The sequence below is a fragment of the Pteropus medius genome, unplaced genomic scaffold (genome assembly GCF_902729225.1).
Source record: "Pteropus medius unplaced genomic scaffold, Ma_sr-lr_union100, whole genome shotgun sequence".
NCBI classification, from domain to species: domain Eukaryota; kingdom Metazoa; phylum Chordata; class Mammalia; order Chiroptera; family Pteropodidae; genus Pteropus; species Pteropus medius.
In genome coordinates, this window is record NW_024354911.1 from 2,531,056 (window position 1) to 2,554,213 (window position 23,158).

Genomic DNA, 23,158 nt, shown 5'->3' on the forward strand with positions numbered 1-23,158 from the left:
GTGGGGTAGTTATTCTGAACAAATTCTCTCATTTGATCCTCTCAACAACTCTGTGAGGGTAGGATAATATAGATGAGGAAAGTGAGGGTCAAAAGGCCAAGGCCCTGAGCCAAGGTCCCACTGCTAGCACATGGAAGAGCTGAGATTTGAACTAGGGGCTATCTGGCTTCAGGGCCCTTTGCCCTTAACCACCACATGACATGGGGCCCAAGGAGCACCAGTCTGTCATTAGCCCAGACCCTACCCCAGCCACACCTAGCAATACCCCTGATCTCTGAGATCACAGATGGGCTGTAAAGGAAGGAAAGAGTCTCTCAAAAGGTCACTTTATTTCTCAGTACCCTCCATCTCACAGCATGGTCTGTGGGAAATCTCAGGGACTTGCCAACTTGCAGGCTTTCCTGACTGCATGGCACCAGGACAACCCACCAAGGAGCTAAAACTCCAAAGGCCTGGCCAGGGGCCCGCCACACTGGGGCTCTCCAGCTGAGGCAATTTCTAAAAGTGGTTCCTGGGCATGATGTAGAATCAAGGTTGGTCAGTCACTCCTTGGTCCCCTCCCAGGGGCACAGGGACAATACAGCAGCTTGCTCCTCTGGCTTGCTGGGCCCATCCTAGGAAAAGGTGAGGAGGGGCTCCCAGAAAGCAGGTATCTTCTGGTTGAACGAAGTTGAGACCTGGGCCTTTGGTCTAGTTTAATGTGGGGCAGGTCAGGCTCTTGGAGGCTGTGCAACAGGCCAGGCCAGACCCCTACTCGGCCAAGGCAAGTCTCCACCTGATGTCTACCTTCACCAACTCGGCCTAAAAACACACTGGGTACAGGACACAAGTAGCAGAGGTCCTGGGTTCAACTCTGCTGGAAGGAGAGGACTTCTTTCACTTTGTTCACAATGGTGCCCACCTCGGCCATGGCTCCCAGACCTAGAGAACAAAGTTCTGCTGTGGCCTACAGACTGAAGCAAGGCACCATCCCCCACTCCCACCCCACCAAGTATCCCCCGCCAAGGGCTCCACCCAGAGCCCAGTGCCTGAGAAGGCCAGGGCCCTCTGCCTGAGCCAGACCCATCACATCCTTCCGAGACCCCCAGGACAGGTCTCAGGAACAGTTCCTGTAGCCGTCAAGAACTGCGCATGGACTGCATGCCACAGATGATGCCAGGCACCTTACGTAAACTATCTCATTTAATCCTAACAACTCTGAGGGAAAAGAATTATGATTTCCATCTTCCAAATGAGAAAGCTGAGCTTGGAGTAGTTTTGCCTGAGGTCACAACAGGCTGGGATCTGAACCCAGATCTACAACAGGCTGGGATCCGAACCCAGATCTGACCCTAGGTCGTAAGGACAGACTGTGAGCCTGGCCAGCTTCCCACCTTGGTCGCCACACACTAGCTTCTTGGCCACACAGGGGATCTCGATGTAGCCGAAGGCCTTGAGCTGGTCCACCTGCTGTGAGGTGATGGGATGCTCCCACATGGCGGTGTTCATCGCTGGGCAGAAGAGCAGGGGCTTTCTGCGGTCCCAGGCCCGGATGACACAGGTCTGTGAAGAAGGGCAAAGGTTGGGAAAAGGGTGCCTGCTGATCTGCCTGCCACTCCTCCCCAGCCCTTCCAAATCTTACACGCCATCCTCTGGGCCATGACTAACCATAGCGTTGGGATGACTGGGAGCTGCTATCTGCAGGGAACAATCTCATGTCACTCAGGGTGTGGAGCCATGTCTCCTCACCCCTCTCCACCTTCCCATAGGATCTGAGACAAGGCCCTATACACAGGAGGGGTCTCCTTGTGTGCCCAAGCACAAGGCTTCTCTACAGCTAGCCATACCTCACAGAGAGAAGCAACCCTGGGCAGGAACAGAAGACTAGCTCTACAGTTACCCACAGAGCTAAGGACCAGACTGCTCAGCAGATGGGGCCCGCCCACCCCGACACTGGCTATATACTTCAAGGCCAACAAGAGCTGAGGCCAACAACATCTTATACATGACAAAGACCCTCTCACATGTATTATCTCATGAACACCCACTGCAAACTTGTAAAGGTGCTGTCCATTTCACCAAGGGGGAAGCTGCACTCCTCAGAAGTGAGTAGTTGCCCCAAGTCACACACCCAAGGAATGATCCGGGGAATGAGGCTTTGTACAACCTCTACTGCACTTTGCAGCCTCACTACCTCCTTATTTCTCCAGGCCATCTCATTGAGCCAGGGATGAGAGCAGCTATGAAAGAGAACAATCAGCTCACAGAGTCCTTAGCGCTGTGGATTTTAAAATCACGTAGACGTGACTTCAAATTTTGACTGTGCTATCTACTACTACTGGCCGTGAGAACTTGGACAAGTTATTTAGTACTCTGAGTCTCAGTTTCCTCTCTGCAAAAGCCCCTCTCATTGGGTGACTGTGAGGCTTGAGGGTGAAAATGCTTAAAGCTCTTCACACAGGGCCTGACACAAAGTACAGGCTACTGAAACAGTAGCTCCTGTTATTATTACAGGCACAGGCTTCCTGGGCCAAGGGCTGCCTTGGGGAGAGATAACCATTGTGGCCCACAGGAGTATGCTCCCCTGTGTTCTGACTGTTCCAAGAACCTCCTACAGGCCCCTCAGGGAGACAAGCTGGCACACCCCTTTCCTGAAGTAAAACCCATCAGAGAAAAAAAGGAGCAGTCCAGAGAACAATGAAATGAACAGTCCAGGGCCAATAATGCCCCTCTCAGTGCCCCTGCCCTCTCCTGGAAACAGGAAGGAAGTAGGACAACACACAGCCTCAGGATTTGGCTATTTGCGTAGTCCCAGACACCAGCATTTGTTTCCCACCAAGATCTCTCAATTTGGCAACCGGACTATGAATGGACAGTTTCAGTCATACTTCCTCTTGGCCCTGTGCCACCTGCTGCTTCTGCATAAGTCACGAGCATGCCTAGAAGAGCCCCCTAACTGCATGTAGGTGGGTGGGGGTGAGCTGGGGTTTCTATGTGTCCTCAAAACAAAGCACACTGACCAGAGCAAAAACCCAACCCCTCCATGTTTCACATCTCTCTAGCTCTGCCCACCTCATCTCAAAGCTCAGTTCTTCCTGGACCTTCCAGCAGCAGGAGGCATGGGAGGAGGCATCAGTTCCCACGGTTACTTCTGTTTGGCCAATGCTGTGTTCAGCACCTCAGACTCTGGCCCTAGGAATTCACTTGGGCAGAGAAAAGGCCTGGATCCTGGTCAGGAGACCAGTTCCCAGCTAGACTAGTCACCCAAGGAAGTCATCTCCTCTTTCTGAATGTGCTAGGCTGTTTAGCACAAAGAAGGGGCTAAACCCTGAGTGGGCCAGAGGGTGGGTGAGGTGCCAAAGGGCCAGAGGTCGGTGCACAGGTTCACACCCAGCACTGGGCACTGGAAAGGGAGGAAATCTGAAGTCGGGAGGCAACAGGGCAAACTTCTTTTCAAGTATACAAGGAGAAAACATCTTTTGAGAGAGAACAGAGCCATAGATCAAGGATGGTGACAGTTTAAACTTTACAAGATTTTCAATTCCTTGTAAGATCTGCCTTCAAGTGAAACCTTTTGAGGAAAATAGCCTGGGGGCTGGTCTTGGGAACATATTCTTGCTCAGCCAACTCAGGAGGAGAGAACCCTAAAGATTTCAGGGAACAGTTGGCAGCTTTGAAGGAAAAAAAAAGAACTTTTGGGAGAAAGGAGGGGGCCCTCAAGAGACTGGCCCAGGCCTGGGCTTAACTCCTAGAGGTTGGATGCTATGCCACATGGGCCGGCTGCTGCCCAGCAGGGGAAGCCTAGAGATTTGGTGACGGTGTTGGTCACACACAACTCCAACCCACTTTGATGAAAGTGGCAGGAGCTTTACAGGCTCTAGCCACCCTGTCAGCCCCAGCACCAGCCCCACTGGGAAGCCTTCTTGATCATATTGTCCCTTGGCTCACCCATCTATGCACTCTCCTACCCAGGTCCTGGCCACACAATCTGTGCTGCTCTTCTTCTGGACGCCCTGTGTTCCTATTCAAATGATGCTTAAATCACTAGCAGATTCTTTTAGAAATGCTTTAAGCACCATCAGGAAGCACAGGAAGAAACTAACCTCCTATCTAACCACAAAAAATCTTGACCCAATTTCATTATTCACTTCTTCACCATATTTAATTCTGAAAAACTCGTAGCTGTTTGCCAAAATAAAATTACTAATTACCCCATACATACAATAAGTATTTACTGAATGCCTACTATATGCCCAGTACTGTGCTAGGTGGTGATTTCATTGTCAAAGGACCAACTGGGGTCATTTAAGATTGGACCACACCCCAGAGCATACATACTCCCTTCTCCCCTGCATGGGTAACCAAAAATTCTCTCCTTCCACACTGTGAGCTCCACATGTCCTGTGTGTCCCTCAGCATGGGGCCCAATTCATGGTATATAAAAGCTCAATGAATGAGGAAATGAGGTAATAAGGCAGAGGGAGGAAGGAGAAGAGATCATGCCTAACTCTTCCCAGGATGATCAAATAAACAAAGGCTCTTTAAGGACAATAGCTCCCCAGAGGTCCCTTAAGCCCTAGACAATCCTAACTTTGTACAGCTGGACTTCTGTTCCTCTCCTCCACCATCCATCAGCTCATGCTCTCAACCTGTGTTTTTTTTCTTTTACACCTACAGCACCTGGTATTCCTAGGTGGTCTCCCATCCAAGTTCTAAGCAGGCCTGACCCTGCTTAGCTTCCAAGATCAGACGAAATCGGGCACGTTTAGGGTGGCATGGCTGTAGTTCAATCTGTCTTTCCCCCTCTTCCCTTCTAAATTTTCCATAATATACAGGAAAACTGCATATTATGCTACAGGAGAGATAAGTGTGCAAGAGAGATCCATTAGGAAGTAAACGCTCTTATCAGTTGCCCATGTAGATAAACAGATCCTGGTGAGAAGGCAGAGCTAAGGGAGGCAGGCAGTGGGGCTGGCCTGGGAAACCGACAGAAAGGCAGCCATGAATGAAGGACAAAGGGAGAAGAGCTGAAGGTCGAGGGGCAGATGAGAGGTGGACATCCTCAGAGAGCACACACAAGTCAAGTCCATCCATCAGGACCAGGTCTTCTACCCAGTTGCCAGAGCACAGGTGAGACAGGAGGGGGCAGCGGAAGTGTGCTCTGAGCAAACTGCCCAACATAAAAGGATTCCAAGGTGAGAACCTTGTATAAAGGCAGTCTGCAGCTCAGCAAACTGGAAGTAAGGCCCAGGGAGGAAATTGGGCAGGGAGTCACTCACAAGCAAATTGTCACAGATGCCACTGGCCACCTTCCCCAGAGTGTTGGCATCAAGAGGAGCCACCAGCATGAGGTCTGCCCACCTCCGCAGGTCAATGTGGAGAACTGGGTCAGACCGGTGCTTCCACATCTGGCAAAGAGAAAGAAATGGGGTCACTGGGCTGGCCACTCTCTCAGTGTGGAGGGAGGAAGTGTTGGGGGGAAAACCCAGCCAAGGGCACTAAGTCAGAAACCCAAGGGAGACCACCTGAGTTACCCCTGCCCAAATCCATTGCCATTCCCTCTCACAGCTAAGCTGGTGAGCATTGGCTGTGGAGCCAACAGCCTGAGAGAAACCAGGCCTGAGGAAACAAATGCCCCTTGTCTCTCAGAGCTATTCCCTTTATGGTTTGGTTTTCAAGAGAACTGACATCTGGCAGGGAACTCCTGCCTAGCCTGTCTGTTTGAGGCGGATGCTTGGATTGTCCAAGCCAGTAGAAGAGCTCTGGGGCGGTGAGAAATGGAGGGGGTGGGGTGGGGAATACGGACCAGCCAAAAATGTTCTAGGCTGAGAATGTTTAAAAATGCCTGGCAGGGCACCCCTGTGAGGCCCACATGCTACGTCTAGTGAATCAGCCAGTGCTCACCCTTCTGTGGGAGAGCAGATATAGAGCCCAGTGGCCGTGGGAAGTGAGGCGCTCTGGACAGCCCTGACACGGGGCCACGTGGACAAGGGTGGTGGGAACAGAGCTCCTCTGTGGTTTCATCAGCCCAGATAAGTACAAGGACACTCAACCTCAGGCACAGGGCCAAAACTGAGCTCTGCCTGGGGTGGGAGGAGACTGCAGGCCTCCTGCAGGCCAAAAGCTAGACAGATGTTTTCCTCATCACCTCTGCCCCAAGGGCCCTGCCCGCTGACTTGAGCCTGGCCTGTTTGCTACAGCCACCAGGACTATGGCTGCAGGACACTCCTGTCCTGTTGGTAGAAACACATGGAACTCACCCCTGGGGCCCCCAGCACTGACCTCCCATTCATCAGCATCACTGTAGAGGGTGACAGGAATGTCCTGGGGACTGTAGAAATGTTTGGCTCTTTCAGTTGTGACCACTGCTACTTCTAGCTGTCACCAAGAAAAGTGGGGGAAGGGAAAGAGCAACCGTTACCAGAGCCACTCGTGGAGGTGACACGGGGCCAGGTCAGGCAAGTGCTTTCTTCACAGTCTGGCTAGAGAGAGGAACTTCTCTCTCCCTGGCAGTTTGCATAGCTACTTCCGCTGTCATCCAAAGGTCAGGCCCCACCAGATGTGGCTGTTTCACTTCCCCATCTAAGGAGCTGCTGAGGAATGAGTCACCAACTGTCCAGTGTATATAACGCTGCAGGCTCCTGACACTCAGGCAGAGTGAGGCGAGAGACAGAGCGAGGTGAGAGGCAGAGCCAGGCAGGAAGGGAACTCAGGGCAAGAAGGCCACCCCAAAGAGGCTCACGGGTCCTGAGCTCTGAGCTATGTCGAAGCCCTACCCTCTGTAGGCCAAGGCAGTGGTGGGGCTGGGGCCCAGGCCTTGGTGTCTGCATCCATGTCCCACCGAGACAGCAGGCAGAATCCCCTCTCGCACTTCTAGGAACAAGGACTCATGGGCTCCAGCTGCATACAGGCTCCAAGAAAAACAAACTTGTGTACCCTATACTCATAGGGCAAACACAAAGTTTACCTTCACACTACTCATTTACTAGATAAGTAAATAATGCAAACAAGGGGATGGTTAAGGTGCTTAACAGAATGAATGGCTGTGAGAAACAGCACACGGTAGTGGAAATTGCACTAGTCCAGCTAAGCTGGCAGAGTAAAGGGGCCCAGAAGAGATGGCTGAGAGGTGAAGGATGTAGAAATTCCATCTTTGGGTACATTTATCCATAAGGAAGAATAGTGAAGGGTGACAAGGACAGAATCATGGACTAACCCAAGCAGGGATCATGAGTGGCAGTGTCTGGGCCAGATCCAGTGGGCAGATGTGCTGTTTGGCCTGCATGGGGTTATAAACATTTTTAAGCCAATATATACAAATCAAAAAATTTCCCATAGAAAATTCAATTTCCTGGCTTCTCTTAAAAAAACTGAAAGTTCTGGCACTGCCAGCCCACATTCGCACTGATGATGATTTAATTGTATTGAGTAAAGGCTGCCTCTCTGTATGGGGTGCGCCTGTGCCAGTTCAACCTAGTCCCCAGCCTTCTCTGTCATTTCACCGAGGCCCCCTTTCTTCATTTGTTTCCTGCCTATTATGGGACAGCGTTGTGCACAGCACCTAAGAGCAAAGCTGGGAGCAGAGCATAGAAGCCTCAGGGAGGGCAACCTGCAGAAGAACTTCAGGTCTGGCGTTCCCAGCTCTACTAGGGAGCTCTCGGGCTTATCCATTCTCCTTCTCACTTCTCCTGAGATTCTACCATACTCAAACTTGCACAAAACTTCAGGGGCCTTTTTAAAGGTCGTTTAAACCAAACTCCAATGATCACTGGAGTCCCTTCTAGGCCAGCCCTAAACAAGCCTTGCCCAGTTCTGAACAAGATGGCGTATGAACGGAGCTGCCATCCCATCAGTGAATCAGCCCTGGAGATGCCTCAGGACCAGTCCAGGTAGGGAGAGCAGGATGGTGTTGAGACTTTTAAGACACAGAATGATAAGGTAAAGTATGGGGCATGGTAAGTTAGAAGTAACCATAAGAATAGTAACATATAACTTTTGAACAAACAGAAGAAAATTCAATCTACACATAAATAGGAAAGGGAAAAAAAAGAAGCAGAGAAAATACATGATAAGAAGAAAGCATTAAATAAGATGGCAGAAGTCCTAATATAATTTAATTGTAGTACATACACAATGGGTTAGACTTTAATCAAAATTCAGACTCTCACATTAGATGTTTTTAAATCCAATTCTAAAAAGACACATTTAAAACAAAAGGATATGTAAAGGTTAAATCAAAGAATAAACTTTCAGTTAAATAAGGTAGATTAAACTCTGCTCCCTCTCAAAAGCCCACTGAAACAAAAGAGATTTTGTAAAAGGTATGAACCACCACCAACAACAAAATAAGAGGACCAAAAGAACAAAACAAAAATAATCCAGCAGTTAAAATATATAAACATATTTTTGGAAGATGGAAGTGGAAGGAGGAGGTATTAGTGGATCAAATCAGATCAGATTAGAAGAGATCAGATGCTATTTTTTAAAATGAACATCCAGGGAACAAAAAAGAACTCTTGGAAATTAAAATTATAAATAGTGAAATAAAAAATTTAATATAAGGTTAGTAGAAACCATCCAGATAGTAGAATAGAGAGATAAAGAGTTAGATAATAGCAGGGAAAAAAAGGTAAGAAAATCAGATCAGCTTCAGAGGTCCAAAATCTGACTAATAATGAGTTCCAGAAAGAGAGGAGAAAAAAAGGGGAGAAAACTACAAAAGAAATGAAATGAAATTTCCTGGAACTGAAGCACTCAGAGGTGGGAGCTATCTCTTCTACCTGTAGGAGTTTGAGGTGTCCCATTGTTAGGCTCAGGGAACCTGGAGTATCGTGTCCCTCGAACTGAGTGTCAGTGCCTGCACTAGCATCAGCTCTTCTGGAAGCCACACCCTCCTGCTGATGTATATGGAACTTGCAATCAGCAAAAACTCAAAAGAGTTCTCACCCATGTGGCGGCTTGTCAGAAGCCAGCCGACAAAGTAATTCAGGGTACCTGAAAGGGGGAGCATGGACTGAGGAAAAGAATTGCAGGAGGGAGCACAGATTCAAGCTGTGTCCCCAAGTTTATTTAGAACACACAACTTATAGCATCGCAATGAGAAAACAGCAGTCAAGACCCAAGGTCAGCCAAATTACTTATCCTGCAAAACAATGAAGTTCTCACAACTCAGAACTCTCTGCTAAACTGTAGCAAAGAATTTGCAGTGATTGCTATGTGAACAGTTGTCTCCCAGACAACCTCCTTAAGTACACTTGGTTTTTAACCCCTGACACTCTGCAGTGGTTCTGGCTGCAGCTCCCCACAGCAGCTAAGCCACAAGCCCCAGACTGTACCTGCACAGCTACTTTTCTGGTCCCAAATGCAGTCTCTCACATTTCTCTGGTAAAGTCTACCTTTCCAGAGTTGGCCCTCTGTTTGCTTGGTCTATGGAGAGCTCCTGAGATTTTAGTCCTGTTCCTCCTGGCCTGTTTCAGCTAGCACCACCATCGGGCAGCCCTGAGGCATGAATCCAAATCATGAACAGAACAAAGTCAAGAGCAAGAGCCCTTCCATAAGGTTCACAGGCTGCGGATGGAGGGTGGGAAAGAATCCATCCCAAATAGAATCTTCCACTAGTTATAAAAATGCTGACAACATCAACAGGTGGTTAGGGGATATCCTAGGATTACATCAAAGGCTTCGCCTAAATCCAAAAATACTTTGTCTAATATTAAAAAAAATAAACTAAAATTGATATGCCTTATTCCCAGTGAGCCAAATCAAGCCCCAGTGACAACCATTTCCTAAGTGCTCTTCTAAGTGCTCGCAAGCCTCATCTATCTGTGAAGCCCATCTCCTTCATCATTTTGATAAGTCATTAGTCATCTCCAGCCCCCAGCCTCTCTGCTATCTCCCGCATATCCTGTAGGTTACCAACTACAATCCCAGCACCCCAGAACAGAACCTGCCCAGGTCAGGAGGTGGATCACCCAACCTGGGTTCATGTCCTTTCTATCACTATTCGTCCCAGCTTTTCGAGCTCAAAAGAAAAGACAGAAACAAAATAGGACGTGTGAGCCCCTTCCCCATTCCCTTCTGTCCATCCTAATATTATGCCATTGGCCTCCAGCATCAGGCATTGTTTTGTTGTTCTTTTTTCAAATACATGTAACAGCCCTCTTGGTTATCCTGAGTTTCACCACAACTTCGTCACTCTGGACCATATTCTATCTTCATCTTTGGTGACATATCTTCCTTTCCTCTGCTTTCCAATCTCCTTCAACAGAAGACTCCCCAGGTAGCCATATCAGTTTCTTTTCCTCATGGGGATTTTATCATTTCTTAGAGCTTCCCAATCATCCTGAACAATTTGCCACTTAAGAATGTCCCAGCTCATTCTCTATTCTGAAATTTGGAAAGCTGCTTCCTGAAGATCTAGTTTCCCTATGCTCCCCACTCCCGAACGGCCTGCCAGGTCTCAAAGTAAAGACTGTGCCTGGGGCCAGCCTTCAGAAACATTCCCAATTTGGTAATGGCCCTCTCAGGGGCTCCCTCCTCCCTCTCAGCTCTACATCCTGGGATGTAGAGGTTAAGAGGTTAGGGTCTCAGAGCCCCAACCAGGGGTCCAGGTAGGCTGCCCACTCTGGGCATTAGCCCCTGCTTGAGATCTTCTCTCTAAGCTCCTCCCCCAGTCTCTCAGTTGATCCCTCTCTGGCTACCCTCCCAGGCTACAAAGTCATTGTTAGGGAGCTTCCTGGTGTCACTGTCCCTACCTAAAGAGTACTGTGAAGAGTATGTATGAGCCTGTCCTTCTTGATGACCCTCCCCTGACCCCAATGAAGCAGCCACCTCTCCTTGGCAGTGACCGTGACCCCAGTGCTGTCTGGCAGGCCCAGACCAGTTTTTCTGGTTTCAGAGGGATGTCACTTGATCTGATTCATCAGCCCTATGGGCTTTGTTCTTTCATTTTCATTCACTCTGCCAAAAGGTCCTGGGAGCCAAGGGCTGGACCCTGGGTTTGCACACATTAAAAAAAAAAAAAAAAAAAAGGCAATACTTGTGTACTATTTACTTGACCACTTGCTGACCTTTCTCCCAGCAAATGCCAAGAAGCCCTGGCAGTGCAAAAAACTCCTGAGGGCAGGAACCCTCCTTGGCTTTCTCTTACACTCTCCTGGGTCCTGGTAGAAGCAGAGCTGGGCATTAAAACAATCTCCCACACACTACAGAGTTCCTAAAAGGTAGTCCTTTGCTTGGTTCCCTGGTGAAACCACTACCAACAGTTTTCATATCTAATATTTTTAGCCTGAACCTCTTTGTGTGATGTGACGAAGGCCTGCCCAGACCCTATTATAGAAGCTGCTTGCTTTTTGCCTAGCATTTATAGATTTTTTTTTCCTGTAACCAGTTGGCAAGTCTGGTTTCCTTTTCTCTGTTGAAGAGACATCACCAATCCCATCTGGGGTTCCTGAAGTGTCAGAGAGGAGAAATGAAAATAGAATTTGGGGTGATGCCTCCTCTTCTACTTTTAGGCCCCTCGTCTGGCCCAGCCTGCTTTGGGGGCAGATTCTCAAAGAGACCTGTGGAGAAGTACTTTCACAGCCACAGGATAGAACAAATCCTATGGCCTGAATCTCCACCTCCAACTCCATCTCTAGCCTCTACTCACTATAACCATGAACTAGCAGCACCCCCTCCCCAAGTTATGACAACCAGAAATGTCTCTGGACATTGTCCAATGTCTCCTGAGAGGTAATATCAACTACTCTACAGAATTATGCAATAGAACTCTCTGCAGTGATGGAAGTCTGTCACATCTGTGCTACCTAGTATGGCAGCCATGAGCAACATGTGGCTATTGAGCTCTTGAGGTATGGCTGGTGTGACTGTGGGCCTGAATTTCTGGTTTCATTTAATTTTAATAATTTAAATTTAAATTTGAATATGGCAAGTGACTACCATATTAGATAGCACCACTCTGGTATATACAAGTGAAGAAGAGCCTCAGCTGGAAGCCCCAGGTGAGTGGCTGGAAAAGAGCAGGTGTTTCAGTTTCTAGGGCGTGTGATGATGGCTCCACAGGAGACTGATGAGGATTCTAGAGAGGAGGCACCAGCCGTGCCTGATTTAACCTGTCACAAAGGTTGGAACCCTAAGCTTTGGTGGCTGAGGCCTCTGGGCTGACACACACAGCAGAGGCCCCCGACACTGGGCCAACCAGTGTTGACACTAGCAGTGCCCAGGGCCTGGGGGCCAGACAAGAAGCTAGCATGAAGCTGAGCATGGGGATGGCAAGTATACTCTAGGAAAAAGGAATACTGGTGCCCAGGGAATGAGCACATGGGGTGGGAAGCTGTGGAGGAGGTAGCCTCATTAACAAATCCCTGAAGGGTTTCTGGTTGGCTGAGTGGGTATCCTAATGGCTCACAATGTTGTTTCAACTAGCAAACATTTACTGAGCCTACTAAGCTCATGCGGGCCAGAGCGAGTAAGGTACAAGCTCTGCCCTCAGTAAGGGCTCAGTCTAACAGGTGGGTGGGTATGCAACTCCTGATCATAAAGCAAGGCAGTCCAGGCAAGAGTCCACAGCTTCTTGGGATTCTTACACTCACATTCTCTAGCTTGAGCAGAGAATGTCCACTCTCCAGGTCTGAGTTCCTGAAGTTCACACGCTAATAGGAGTCAGGAAAACTAGCCTCAAGCCCCAATTCTGCCAACTCACTGGCTGGGGGATCTCAAGCAAATCCCTTCTCTAGCCTTGGTTTCCCCTTCTGAGCCATGAGCCACTTGGACTACATGGCCTCTAGGGGCCCATGCAGCCCACTGTACCATCTTAGCCCTCTTGTGACCTTTGCCCTTGCCCACCAGGCTCTGCCTCCAAATGGGCCTTCTAGGGGACCTCGCATTTTGGTCACACCAGCCTTTCCTGCCATTCAAGCAGGACCGAGCTGCAAATCTCTCTGTGCCCTTCCCCAACTAGAGAAAACTCTCAAGAATAGAACCAGAGAGGCAGACTGCAGAGGCTCTACATGGGGATGTTGTTCTGGGGTATCAGGAAAGGCCCCTGGGGTACAGGACCCATCAGCCCTTTGACCAGCAGCTTGTAGAACTCATTCCCTGGAGGAGCAAGCTAGGGAGGAAGGGGCCAGGCAAGACAGTGGAGACCCGAATAGCTGTCTCAGAGCAATACAGCTAAATGGACCAGTTTCTATATCAAGACCACAGAGCAGGCAGGTAGTCTCCGCCTAGAAAGAAACAAACCTCAAACAAGTCCTTGGTTCTCCTACTTGCCTTTCCTCCATAAGCATTGGAGTGGGCGAGAGGGGAGGGCGTGAGCATAAAGTTACAAAGAATGTTCCATAACATCCCCACTGAAAGCCCCATGAACTTTAAAAATAATACACAGAAGGTAGAAAATTAAAATTGAACGGAATGATACAAAATGAAAAATGCTAGGCTCCCTTCCTGCTCCTGTGTCTCTACCAGGGAAACCACCTCCAGAGGAAAAATTGCAGGCAGTAATTCAGATCTAACAAAAGGAAGTCATACTATATGCCAGGGGGTGACAAACTTTTTCTATAAAGGGCCAGATACTATTTTAGGCTTTGTCACAACTACATAAGACTGCAGCCATAGGCAAGGTATAAATGAGTGAATATGGCTGTGTTCCAATAAAATGTTATGGATGCTGAAATTTGTATTTCATATACTTTTATGTGGCACAAAAGTCTTCTTTTGATTTTTTTTTAACTATTTAAAAATGTAAAAACCATTCTTAGCTCATAGGCCATACAAAAACAGGCCATGAGACTGGATTTGGCCAATGGGCCACAGTTTGCTAACTCCTGTACCTTGCTCATTCACTCATATCTTAAGGCTTGTCCTTCACTGATATCTTATAGATTGCCCCTCATTAGCACAGAGATCCACTCATTCTTCTGAACCAATGCCTCAGAATCCACTGAGAGGCTGTACCATAACTGCGCCATGCCTCTCTACTGTAGGACATTTTGTTTCCAGTTTGTTTTGGAATTATAAACAATGGTATAATGAACATCCTTACACACATGATCAACTTTTATAAACATATCTCACAGGGTTCAGTTCTATGGGTGAATCATGGGCTATGAACATTTGTGATTTCTCATGATATTGCCAAATGGTCCTCCATAAAAGGAGAATTCACTTCATACTGCATATGAGTAGGGGGCCCTTTCTCCCTCACCTTTGACGGCTCTGAATATCTTGATGGGCATTCTAAAAATTTATCCTTCTCTAAGCTCAGAGCCTGCCAGCTCCCTGAATGGGAAATTTTCTCTACCTTTAGAAATCCCCTCTGGCTCTCAGCCCTGCTGATGCCTGCCTTGGCAAGGCTAGAGGAGTGTCTGTCTTCTCCCAAGTGAGAAGGGTGCCAACCAAAGGGCAGAAACTGACTGAGCTGACAACTCAGACATAACTGCCCCCCAATTACTTGACAATTACAGAACTGCAAAACATCCTGAAACTCCTTTACCCCAGGACCTTCTCTCAGGCTGCCTTTGGGTCCTAGTTCTTTGTGCCCTCACATCTAGAATCTTCTCCCACTACTGCCAGAAGAGGTCTTGGAGATGGATCATTTGAGTACCTGTCCCCACTTCATTGCATAGATAAGAAAACTAAGGCCATAAAGAACTGACTTGCCCAGGGTCCTAGTGTGAGAGGCTCAGCTGCCTCTCTTGAGGTAGGGCTAGTGTCCACTGTCCAACTCCCCACACTGCACATAAAGGATCCAAGGCTTCTTTGTTGGCAGCCACTCTCCCTGACTGCTAGTGTGTGATGCTTGAGGCTAAATCTACCCTTCTTCATAAGCCCCTCACAGTCTCCCTGGTCTGGCTTTAAGTCAATGATTCTCCTGGGGTACCTGGACACACTGGTGAATCGGGAGTAGTTATGAGCCAGGTCTGCAGAATCACCCAACTTCCTGCAGCCCACACCCCACACATTCGTTTGCTAGTCAAAATCTAGGTATGCCTAAGGGAGTCCTGGTAAGGAACTCATAATTTAGGCAAAAAGCTGAGAAGGACTGCTTTAAGGGACAAGGTCTGTTCCTGGGGGTGACGTAGAAAAGGGCCAATGGCAAAATCAGTACCATCAGGGAGGGTGGGGAAGTGCTGGGGGAAAGGTCACTGCCTCGGGGCCAATACAAGGCAAGCCAGAGATCCCCCTTGGTTACCAATACCACACAAGGACCCCACCATACAAACTCAGGTTCTTTAAGAAGCTTTCTATCTGTAGAATGAAAGGGCCGAGAAATGTGATGGCTGTGGGCCCTCCACTTGAGCAGGTAGAATGTGGCTCCGATGGCTTCTCCCACATGGACCATCTCACCAACCCCAACACCCCATACCACATAGCTGGCCCAAAGGACATGACAACAAGGAGAAAGACAGCTAAAGACATGAAACAAACACTGTTAAGTGCTTCCATGTGCCAGAAAATGTGCCTAGTTGTTGGCACAAGATGACAAACTGTTTCATCTATGTCCCTCTCCTTCTGTCTTAACAAGAGCCTGAAGGCATGGGTGGCAGGAGTCATCTTTATTTTAAACCGAGAAAAGCATGCTCCAAGGGGCTAAGTCAGGACCTCCTTCCTCCCAAGTCAATGACCTTCTGGCTGCCTGCCTTTCAGCTTCAACTCCAGCAGAGAGAAAGAGCGGAGTCTTGTTCCAGTCACAGCTTGTCCTTCAGTGGACAAGGCTAAAAGACCTGGGGTAGGCTGGAAAGCCTCCCTGCTCCAGGCCCTTTCCTCACACCCCTATAAATATAAATACTGGCTGTGTGGGATGGCAGGAAGCGGTGGAGCTGCCATTTCCCTCAGCTCGGAAGCTGCCATCTGTTTCCTGGGATAGGACTCCCTGCCCCCACCCACCCCCAGTCCGGAAATTCACTCACTCTGGGGCTCTGGTGGGGGCGGGGTTCGGAGGCTAGGGACTACACAGCTCCTTTTCTCCCCAGGGGGCCCGGCCAGAGGCTGTCACTGCTACAACCCTTTCCAGGCCTCCCACCCTCATGGCTCTAGCTGGCCAGCTTCTACCAACAGTTCTGGGTACAGGAAGGATGGCAGGCCCCAGGCAGCACTGCCCTGGCAGCACCACTGCCCAGCCTTGGGACTCTCCTCCCTTTCCCACTCTGGCCTGGCTGGCATCCCTGGCTGCCTGCTTCACTGCTTGTCCCAGCCTGGGGGATAAGGCGAGGGGCTGACTTTCTGGGTTGAAGTTTGTGGAAAGTAAAAAAAAAAAAGTAAAAGTTTCCAGCCCCTGCCTAGAATCTCAAAAAGGTCATCCACAAGTGAGCACTGCCCCCTGCTGGACACACCAAGTACATCCACCTGTGCCACCCTGCGTTAGGTGCTGTGTAGATACAAGCAAGGAAAAAGCACAGCCTCTGCCCCAGTGACTTACTACCACCCCACAAAAACTAGTGTCGGACAACATGAACAGAGTCAAAGGCAGCCAACGGTTCCATATCTTGGTCAAGAGTCTCTCCTTGACCAAACTCTAGTCAGGCTTCTCTGAGCCACTTTTTCAATCAGGCCTGTCCTTGAGCCTTGTCCTCAAGAGCAAGAATCCTGCTAAGCTGGTTTAGCCAGAAGCCCCCATCCTTGATATCTGACCAGCCTGGACATCTCATCAGGCTCCTCATCCCCCAACACTCCCCAGAAGATGTCTTATCACCCTGCCTGCCTTCAGCAAGAATCCTGTTAGGATCATTTAGCAAGAATCCCCCTTACTGCTGATGTTTCCTCTTAGTAATTTTCCATCCACATGACCGCCCCGCTCCCCACCCCCCACCTACTCCTTGGCTATAAATTCCCACTTTTCCTTGTTGTATTCAGAATCAAGCTCAGTTCTATACGGAGGTCTCTTTTCCCTTATTACAATAGTTTTTTTCTGAATCAAATCTGTTTTTACCACCTTAAAACATCAGATGAGTTTTAAAAGGAAGGGAACAAAACCACATGAGCTGAGGCAGGCTAGTATGGCTTCTAGATGAAGGTTTTGTGCAGAATTTGAAATGGCAGACAGAAGCAGAGAGGGCAGTGCAACCTGGCAGGGGCTAGCCAAAGCAAAGGTCACCTGAGTGAAGTGTGCAGCAGTGAAAGAGCAAGAGAACAATCAAAGCACCTGGATACCAGAAAAGGAAGTGGGGTTGTCACCTGCTGGCATTCACATTGTTTAAAGCCTTGAACCTTTCCCACAGAAGAACCTGCCCCAGAACCCCAATATATAAAACTGATCAAAGTTGATATGGTCTGGTCAAGGGCAGGGGCTCAACCTATCAATCTCCAACACACTGTGGTGGCCCCTGGGTAACTCTGAACACTTGAAGGAATTAAGTTTAAACCAAAGCTGCCGCAAATGCCCCTGAGGTTCCAGTGCATTTGCACTGACAGAACAGCTACAGTGTCTCAAAGGGAGAATAGAGCCACAGTGTTAAAGACAGAGTGAAAGTGGGGGATGGAGGGGGGACAGGGAGCCCAAAGCAGCAAGGGGGCACTGAGAATTTGTTGCATTTCTCTGGCCAGCCCTCCTCCCATACCAGGACCTCAAGGAAACTCAGGGTCGACACATGGAAACTCAGCTCCTCCATTCACCAGAGCTTTCCTGTCCCAGTCTTCCCTCGAGCTCTGTCCACACTATCTAATCTAGCTCCTGGTTATACTGTCACACTGGTCTCTGTCTCCCGCAATGTCCTCATATCAATGAACACAGAGAACTTCCACAAACACCCCAATTAATAAAAAGAAAACCTCATGCACTGAACAAAAATGGGCTGGCTCCAGGAACAGCAATCTTTTAATATCAGAGGCTGCCATGTTTGTCTAATAAGGATACTCACACCAGGAATGTCCAAAAGCATTGACACCAGAAGAGGCAACTTCAGGGCTGCAACACTCCCAGTGACACCCACAAGAACATGGTACTGTCTCTCTACCAAGGGTGCAGCAGCTGGACATGAGGCCCTTGGTTCCATGTGGGGTCTGGTGGCTTCAAGTTCTGGCAGCCTGCCAGAAGTGGGCTCCATAAAGCTGTCAAAATTTAGGATCTAAAAGCAGAAAAAAGGGCACCCACTTCATTCATACATTCGACACTGGGGTTCCTGAGGCGTCGGCAGTCCCAGCTTCTGGGAGCACAGAGTTTGATAAGGTCAGATAGCCTCAGCACTCATAGGTAAGTTAAAATGTAATGTGGTCAGTGCTGTGAGGAAGGTCTATACCAGGGGCTGTGGCTGGCCAGGAATAACTCTGAGGAAGTCAGAAAACAAAAAAATGGCATTCAGGTTGAATCCTAAAAGAGGAATTAATTTTTCCAGAAAGAAAAAAACTCTTGCAAAGGTGAAAAGACCTAAAGGAGGGTGGCAGGCTTGGAAAACAGGGAGTAGCTTACTAGTGAGGCTAAAGTGTAATGGGGTGGGGCAGGGGGGCAGTAAGTCTGAAAAGTCAGGTCAAGGGCAGTGTCAAGGGTGGTGAGGGCCAGGGTGAGTTTTCATTTTAGAAAGATGGTGCTGGTGACAGTGTGGAGGGGGCCCTGGTGGTGATGAGACTGAAGGGGCAAAGTAAAGAGCTACTGTAGTGGGCCAGGCTGACTGACTGAAGGGAGTAGCAAGACGAGATGAGTTCCAAGGTTAAATGTGAAGTAGAACCCTAGGCTACGAGGGGGTTTGGCTGCTTCAGGGAGCTGAGAGATTTGCCTCTCTGTCCCTGTAGATCAGACTGGACACAACTCTACAAACCCAAGCCCAGGAAGAGACAAGCATAAAGGGGATGTAGGCCCCATGAGACCAGCTACTTGGTTTATTCCTCTGACTCTCAGATGTTGCTATAAGTGTGTGCCCATGATCATATGGCTGATGTAAACACCAAAACCAACATTCTGCAGGCTGGACCAGCAAAACATACTCACTCCATTAGCAATAGTCACTGAGGACAAATTACTGAGGGCAAAGGAATTGTGGAAGACACAGTCACTTTAAATGAGTTGGAAAGACAGGAGTAATACCTGAAATCACCTGAGACGGGTCCTTCTCTGGGGTGCACCTTTTTGGTGATCATCGATCCAATTTGTTCATCAGGTTTCTTTGCCTCTCCCTCTCCACTTCCATACCACGGCCAACAAGCTCCCTGAATGTGTGACCAGGTCTAATTGCCAATCACCAGGCACTTGGTGGGTCCCAAACATCTGCTAAATAAATAATAAACTGTACCCTCTGAAACAGGGTGTGGCAGAGGAGAGAAGCCTGGCCTGTGAATCCCAAGTGCTGGGCCCTGTTCATGGTTGTGCTCCTGACCTGGTATGTGGCCTAGGCCTAGAGTACTTCCTCTCTAGACTTATTTCTTCATCTGAAAAATACAGCAGTAGGAACATGCAATCTTTAAAGCTCCTTCCAGCAGAAACCTTCTGAGTCAATGCAGGAAGACAGCAGTAAGGGCTCTCTGTACTAGAGAGTCCCAGAATATGCACTCAAAATGGGCAGAATCAGCAACAGAGGGGTTACCAAGGCAGACCCTGAGGAGAAAGTGCCCGCGAGTCTCTCAATGACTACCTCCATGGCTGTGCACCCACAGGACAGGGGCTTCCTCTTTACTCTACAGACCCCTTGGCTCCCTAGGGCCTCTTTGCCCAGTATTTGCCTTCAGGACTCAGGTATATACCTACATGAGCTGAAGATCGTGTTTGGATCTATTATCCTACTCCTACCTGGAAGGGTCTCTCAGAGGCCCAGAACCTTCTCAGTAGGGGTTAAGCACAGACCAGTTCCCTTCAGCAAGACTCCCCCAAAGTTCCATTTGCCAGTGACCTCAATCTCTGCTCTACACCAGGGCCCTGCTTGCCTAGAGCAGAAATGTATCTACTCCAGGGCCTGGGGAGCCCTGTTAGCAACTGGCCTATCATCCAGCTTCTTCCAAGAACTAATCAGCAGTCTGATCAGCACCCACAGTAGGTGATGTAGGCACATTCCTCACTCTCTAGAGAAACCTGCCAGACCTCGAACTTTGACCCTGTCCCACTCCAGCCAACTGGTGCTAGGACAGAGAGTTTTCTATGAAACCAGAAGCTGAAGTTCATCTATGCATCCCCTGAAACTCCTCCACATCAGGCTGATATCATTCCTAAGGAACAGGTTACTGAAAGCAGTTAAACTTGGGGCAGGAATCCATGTTGGTGACTTCAATCACCCCACAATACATGGTACAGCCCAAGATTTACTACTTGAGCCTACTGAGCAATTTTTGCTAAGGACCAAAGCCCACCTACCTTTCTAAAAAGTGGGTGGGAGATTTGTATTTGAGGAGTAGAAAGTGGATAATTTAACCAACATTTGAAAGCAAGGTCAAATTGATTCAATCTGACAATCCCATGGAAATTGACAGCTAGCAGTTATGTTCATGCTCAAAAAAGACCAAATCCCAACAGTAAGTCTGTTACTCTAGCCAATTCCTGTTAGAACCATCTATTTGCACAGCCAAGACAGTTGTAACCAGCAGCTCATTTCCCTGGGCTCTGCTGGACTCATAAGGAACACCTGAGCAGCAGAAAGAGTTGGCAGGCAGAGAGGTTATAGGGCTGAAGGCTGTCTACTAAGCCTCAAGCTCCCAGGGCACCAGTCATGCAGATAAGCCACAGCCAGGAAAACGGCAGCTTCTCTGTCCTTTAGAACAGGGGTCCGCAACCCCCGGGCCGCAGACTGGTACTGGTTTGTGGCCTGTTAGGAACTGGGCCGCACAGCAGGAGATGAGCAGCAGGTTGGCAAGCAAAGCTTCATCTGTATTTGCAGCCGCTCCCCAGTGCTAGCATCACCACCTCAGATTCACCTCAGCTTCATAGGAGCATCGGTCCCTCGTGCCAAAGAAGGTTGGGGACTGCTGCTTTAGAAAGATAGGGCCAGAGTAAAGAGCCTCAACCTGTGGCAGGCTCATGGTATGTAAATCTCTTACGAATTTAATTATGGCAGTTAAATAAAAGTTTCTGTGATATCTGTCAGTCACAATAAGGGCAGGTGTGGGTCCAGGGAAGAACCAGGGCTCAGACAAGGTATGAGCCTAGCCCACAAAGGAATGATGAGGGGCTAGGGCCTAAGCAAAAGCAGAACCAAACTCAGGGGTGGGGGTGAGAGTGGGGATGGGCAGGGATCCAGGACTTAAATTCTTAATGTTTGAGCCCCTCACTACTGGCCCCAGGCTTCTGCTTTGACCTCATCTCCTACCAGTCAACACACTCTACTCTCTGCCACAGTAATAATGAACCACCTATCACTCACCAACGTGTCACCCTGCCCCCAAACCCAAAATCATTAAAAGAAGTCATATGGCCACAGGAGTACTTTGAACCCCTTCTCCTAAGGAGAGACAAGGAACTCTTCAGGGAGAGCTCAAGGCCTTGGCTTTCTAAGATGCTCTTCTGTCAAACCAGAAGCAGTATACTTGACTCTGCTGCTCCCGTAATCCCAGGCACCCCTTCTCCAGTCCACATGTTGGGAGAGATGTAAGTTATTATATTCACACAGGCGGGCTACTAGCAAGGGAATGACAGTACTGCCACCTCTCAGCCAAGGGAAGAAATGAGGAAAACTCTTGCTCCTGACACCACTTCCCCAACTTGGCAATCTCTCCTGCCCATTATCTGGCATGAGCCTCCAATACTTCAAAAAAACAGCATTTTTCTCTGACAAAATGTGGCCTCAGTCTAATTTTTAAATCTCAGTCAGTACTTTTAGGCTGATCTAGGAGCTAACTGCAACATTCCAAGGCTCAGCTTTTTCTATTTAAACAACTTTTATAAGATAATTTGTATTTTGGTCAGTCCCTATTCCTTTTTGGAAGCAGGCTCATGATTTCTTTTTTTTTTTTTTAAGGCAATTGGTTAAGTGTGGGGAACTGACAGGGCCACCTTTTAAACTAGATTAAACAGCACTAGACAATCGCCGAGCAGCACAAAGCGGGGATGGAAGCGCAAAAAACAAATCCTCCACTTCAGGCTCGAGCCAGGAAGGGGTTCCTAATACTCCCGCCCCACGGGCACAGAGAGGAAAGTGAAGCTCCACAGCCCCTACACGCACAAAAGTGAGGACACATACGCACACCCGCAGACCCGGTCGCAAGCTAAGTTTCTTCAGCCTCCCTCTCACTCCGCCCTGCAGCGAGGATTCATTCCCCGAACCCCCTTCGTCTCCTCACCCGCGCCAGGGGCGTCTCGGAGGCGCCCCCAAATATCGCAATATCTCGGCCGCCTTTCGCGCTGATTCTGATTGGCACTCAATCTCACGAGAGTATCTGGCAGCCTACGTGATCGCGCAGCCTTCTGGGAGTTGTAGTCCATTTCTCTGCCTTCTGGTAGTTGTAGTTCGCTGGAGAGAATCCTGCCGCGAACTCTGGCTCTCCGTTTTTGGTTTTTCAGGTGCTCCGCCTTGGCTTCACTTAATTAATTGTCCGTTCTTCTCACCCTATACCCCCGTCCCACAAATACACACTGCTCATCGTTGAAGTACTGAGTTGTGACTATTTAGCGAGCCTCTTCTATGTTTTAAGTGCACTGTTTACAGAGATAAACGTGTCCCTTCTCTTGACAAGCAGGGATACAGGAAATTACAGAATAATGTCCTCCGTGAGGAAGCAGAGAGGCGTAAATCTTAGAAGCAGGGAAGCCCTCTCAGAAAATGAGTCACTCAGGGTGAATCTCGAAGGATGGCAAAGGGCTTAGAGTGCCAGAACAGCAGTCCCAAGTGCAGGGCAGGACATTGGCAACAGGAAAGCATCAGGAGGAAGCAGGTTGAGTATACTTCACTACCTTCTCCATTCTCCAGCCCCACAGGCCCTGGAATGCCTTGTGTTCATTCAGGCTGCTCAATCAGCTGCCACTCTCCGTCATGAGAGCTGAGTGTGGCCCTTTATGCTCTGCCCCTGCCCTTGCCTACAGGGACCAGCTGGACCAAACCGACTCTCACCCACTAATCCCACCTTCTGCTTCCACCTCAGAGAACTCAGAACTCCACCTCATAACTGGCAGGAGGCTTCTGTGGCAATTTCAAGGCCTACTCTTTTTCTGCCTCAGAAAAAGAACCAAACAGAAGTGTGTGACTTCTGGCCCCAGGGAATGATAGGCTACAGACGCACCCTACCTTCATGCCCCACAGCCCACATGAAGACACATGACGCAGCAGGA

The 23,158-nt window shown here is 48.9% G+C and overlaps 1 protein-coding gene and 1 pseudogene across 13 annotated transcripts; both read right to left on the reverse strand.

Annotated features, from left to right (window-relative positions):
• Positions 1-307: 307 nt before the first annotated feature.
• PPCDC (phosphopantothenoylcysteine decarboxylase) lies at positions 308-22,330 on the reverse strand. 13 transcript variants are annotated; one of them, XM_039856706.1, is made up of 7 exons: positions 22,174-22,269; positions 18,998-19,177; positions 17,838-18,044; positions 6,262-6,357; positions 5,259-5,387; positions 1,374-1,542; positions 308-921 (listed from the first exon to the last, which is right to left on the reverse strand). In XM_039856706.1, exons 3-7 carry the CDS (start codon positions 18,021-18,023, stop codon positions 848-850), a joined length of 654 nt encoding a protein of 217 aa, XP_039712640.1. In that variant the 5' UTR covers positions 18,024-18,044; positions 18,998-19,177; positions 22,174-22,269; the 3' UTR covers positions 308-847. The 13 variants fall into 13 exon arrangements, with proteins under 13 accessions (XP_039712640.1, XP_039712643.1, XP_039712641.1 ...); XM_039856709.1 differs by having other exon boundaries at positions 18,998-19,180; positions 22,174-22,266; XM_039856707.1 differs by having other exon boundaries at positions 22,074-22,211.
• Positions 4,648-4,766, reverse strand: LOC120597967 (uncharacterized; annotated as a pseudogene).
• Positions 22,331-23,158: the final 828 nt, after the last annotated feature.

Bases quoted from the DNA above. Each gene is read 5' to 3' on its own strand.
- PPCDC (XM_039856706.1), bottom strand. From the start codon at position 18,023: ATGGAGCCCACTTCTGGCAGGCTGCCAGAACTTGAAGCCACCAGACCC. The intron at 6,358-17,837 runs GTGAGTATCCTT...TCTTGGTGACAG, and splicing joins TGCTTTTGGACATTCCTGGT to CTAGAAGTAGCAGTGGTCAC. The intron at 922-1,373 runs GTGGGAAGCTGG...TTTGTTCTCTAG, and splicing joins GCTAGTGTGTGGCGACCAAG to GTCTGGGAGCCATGGCCGAG.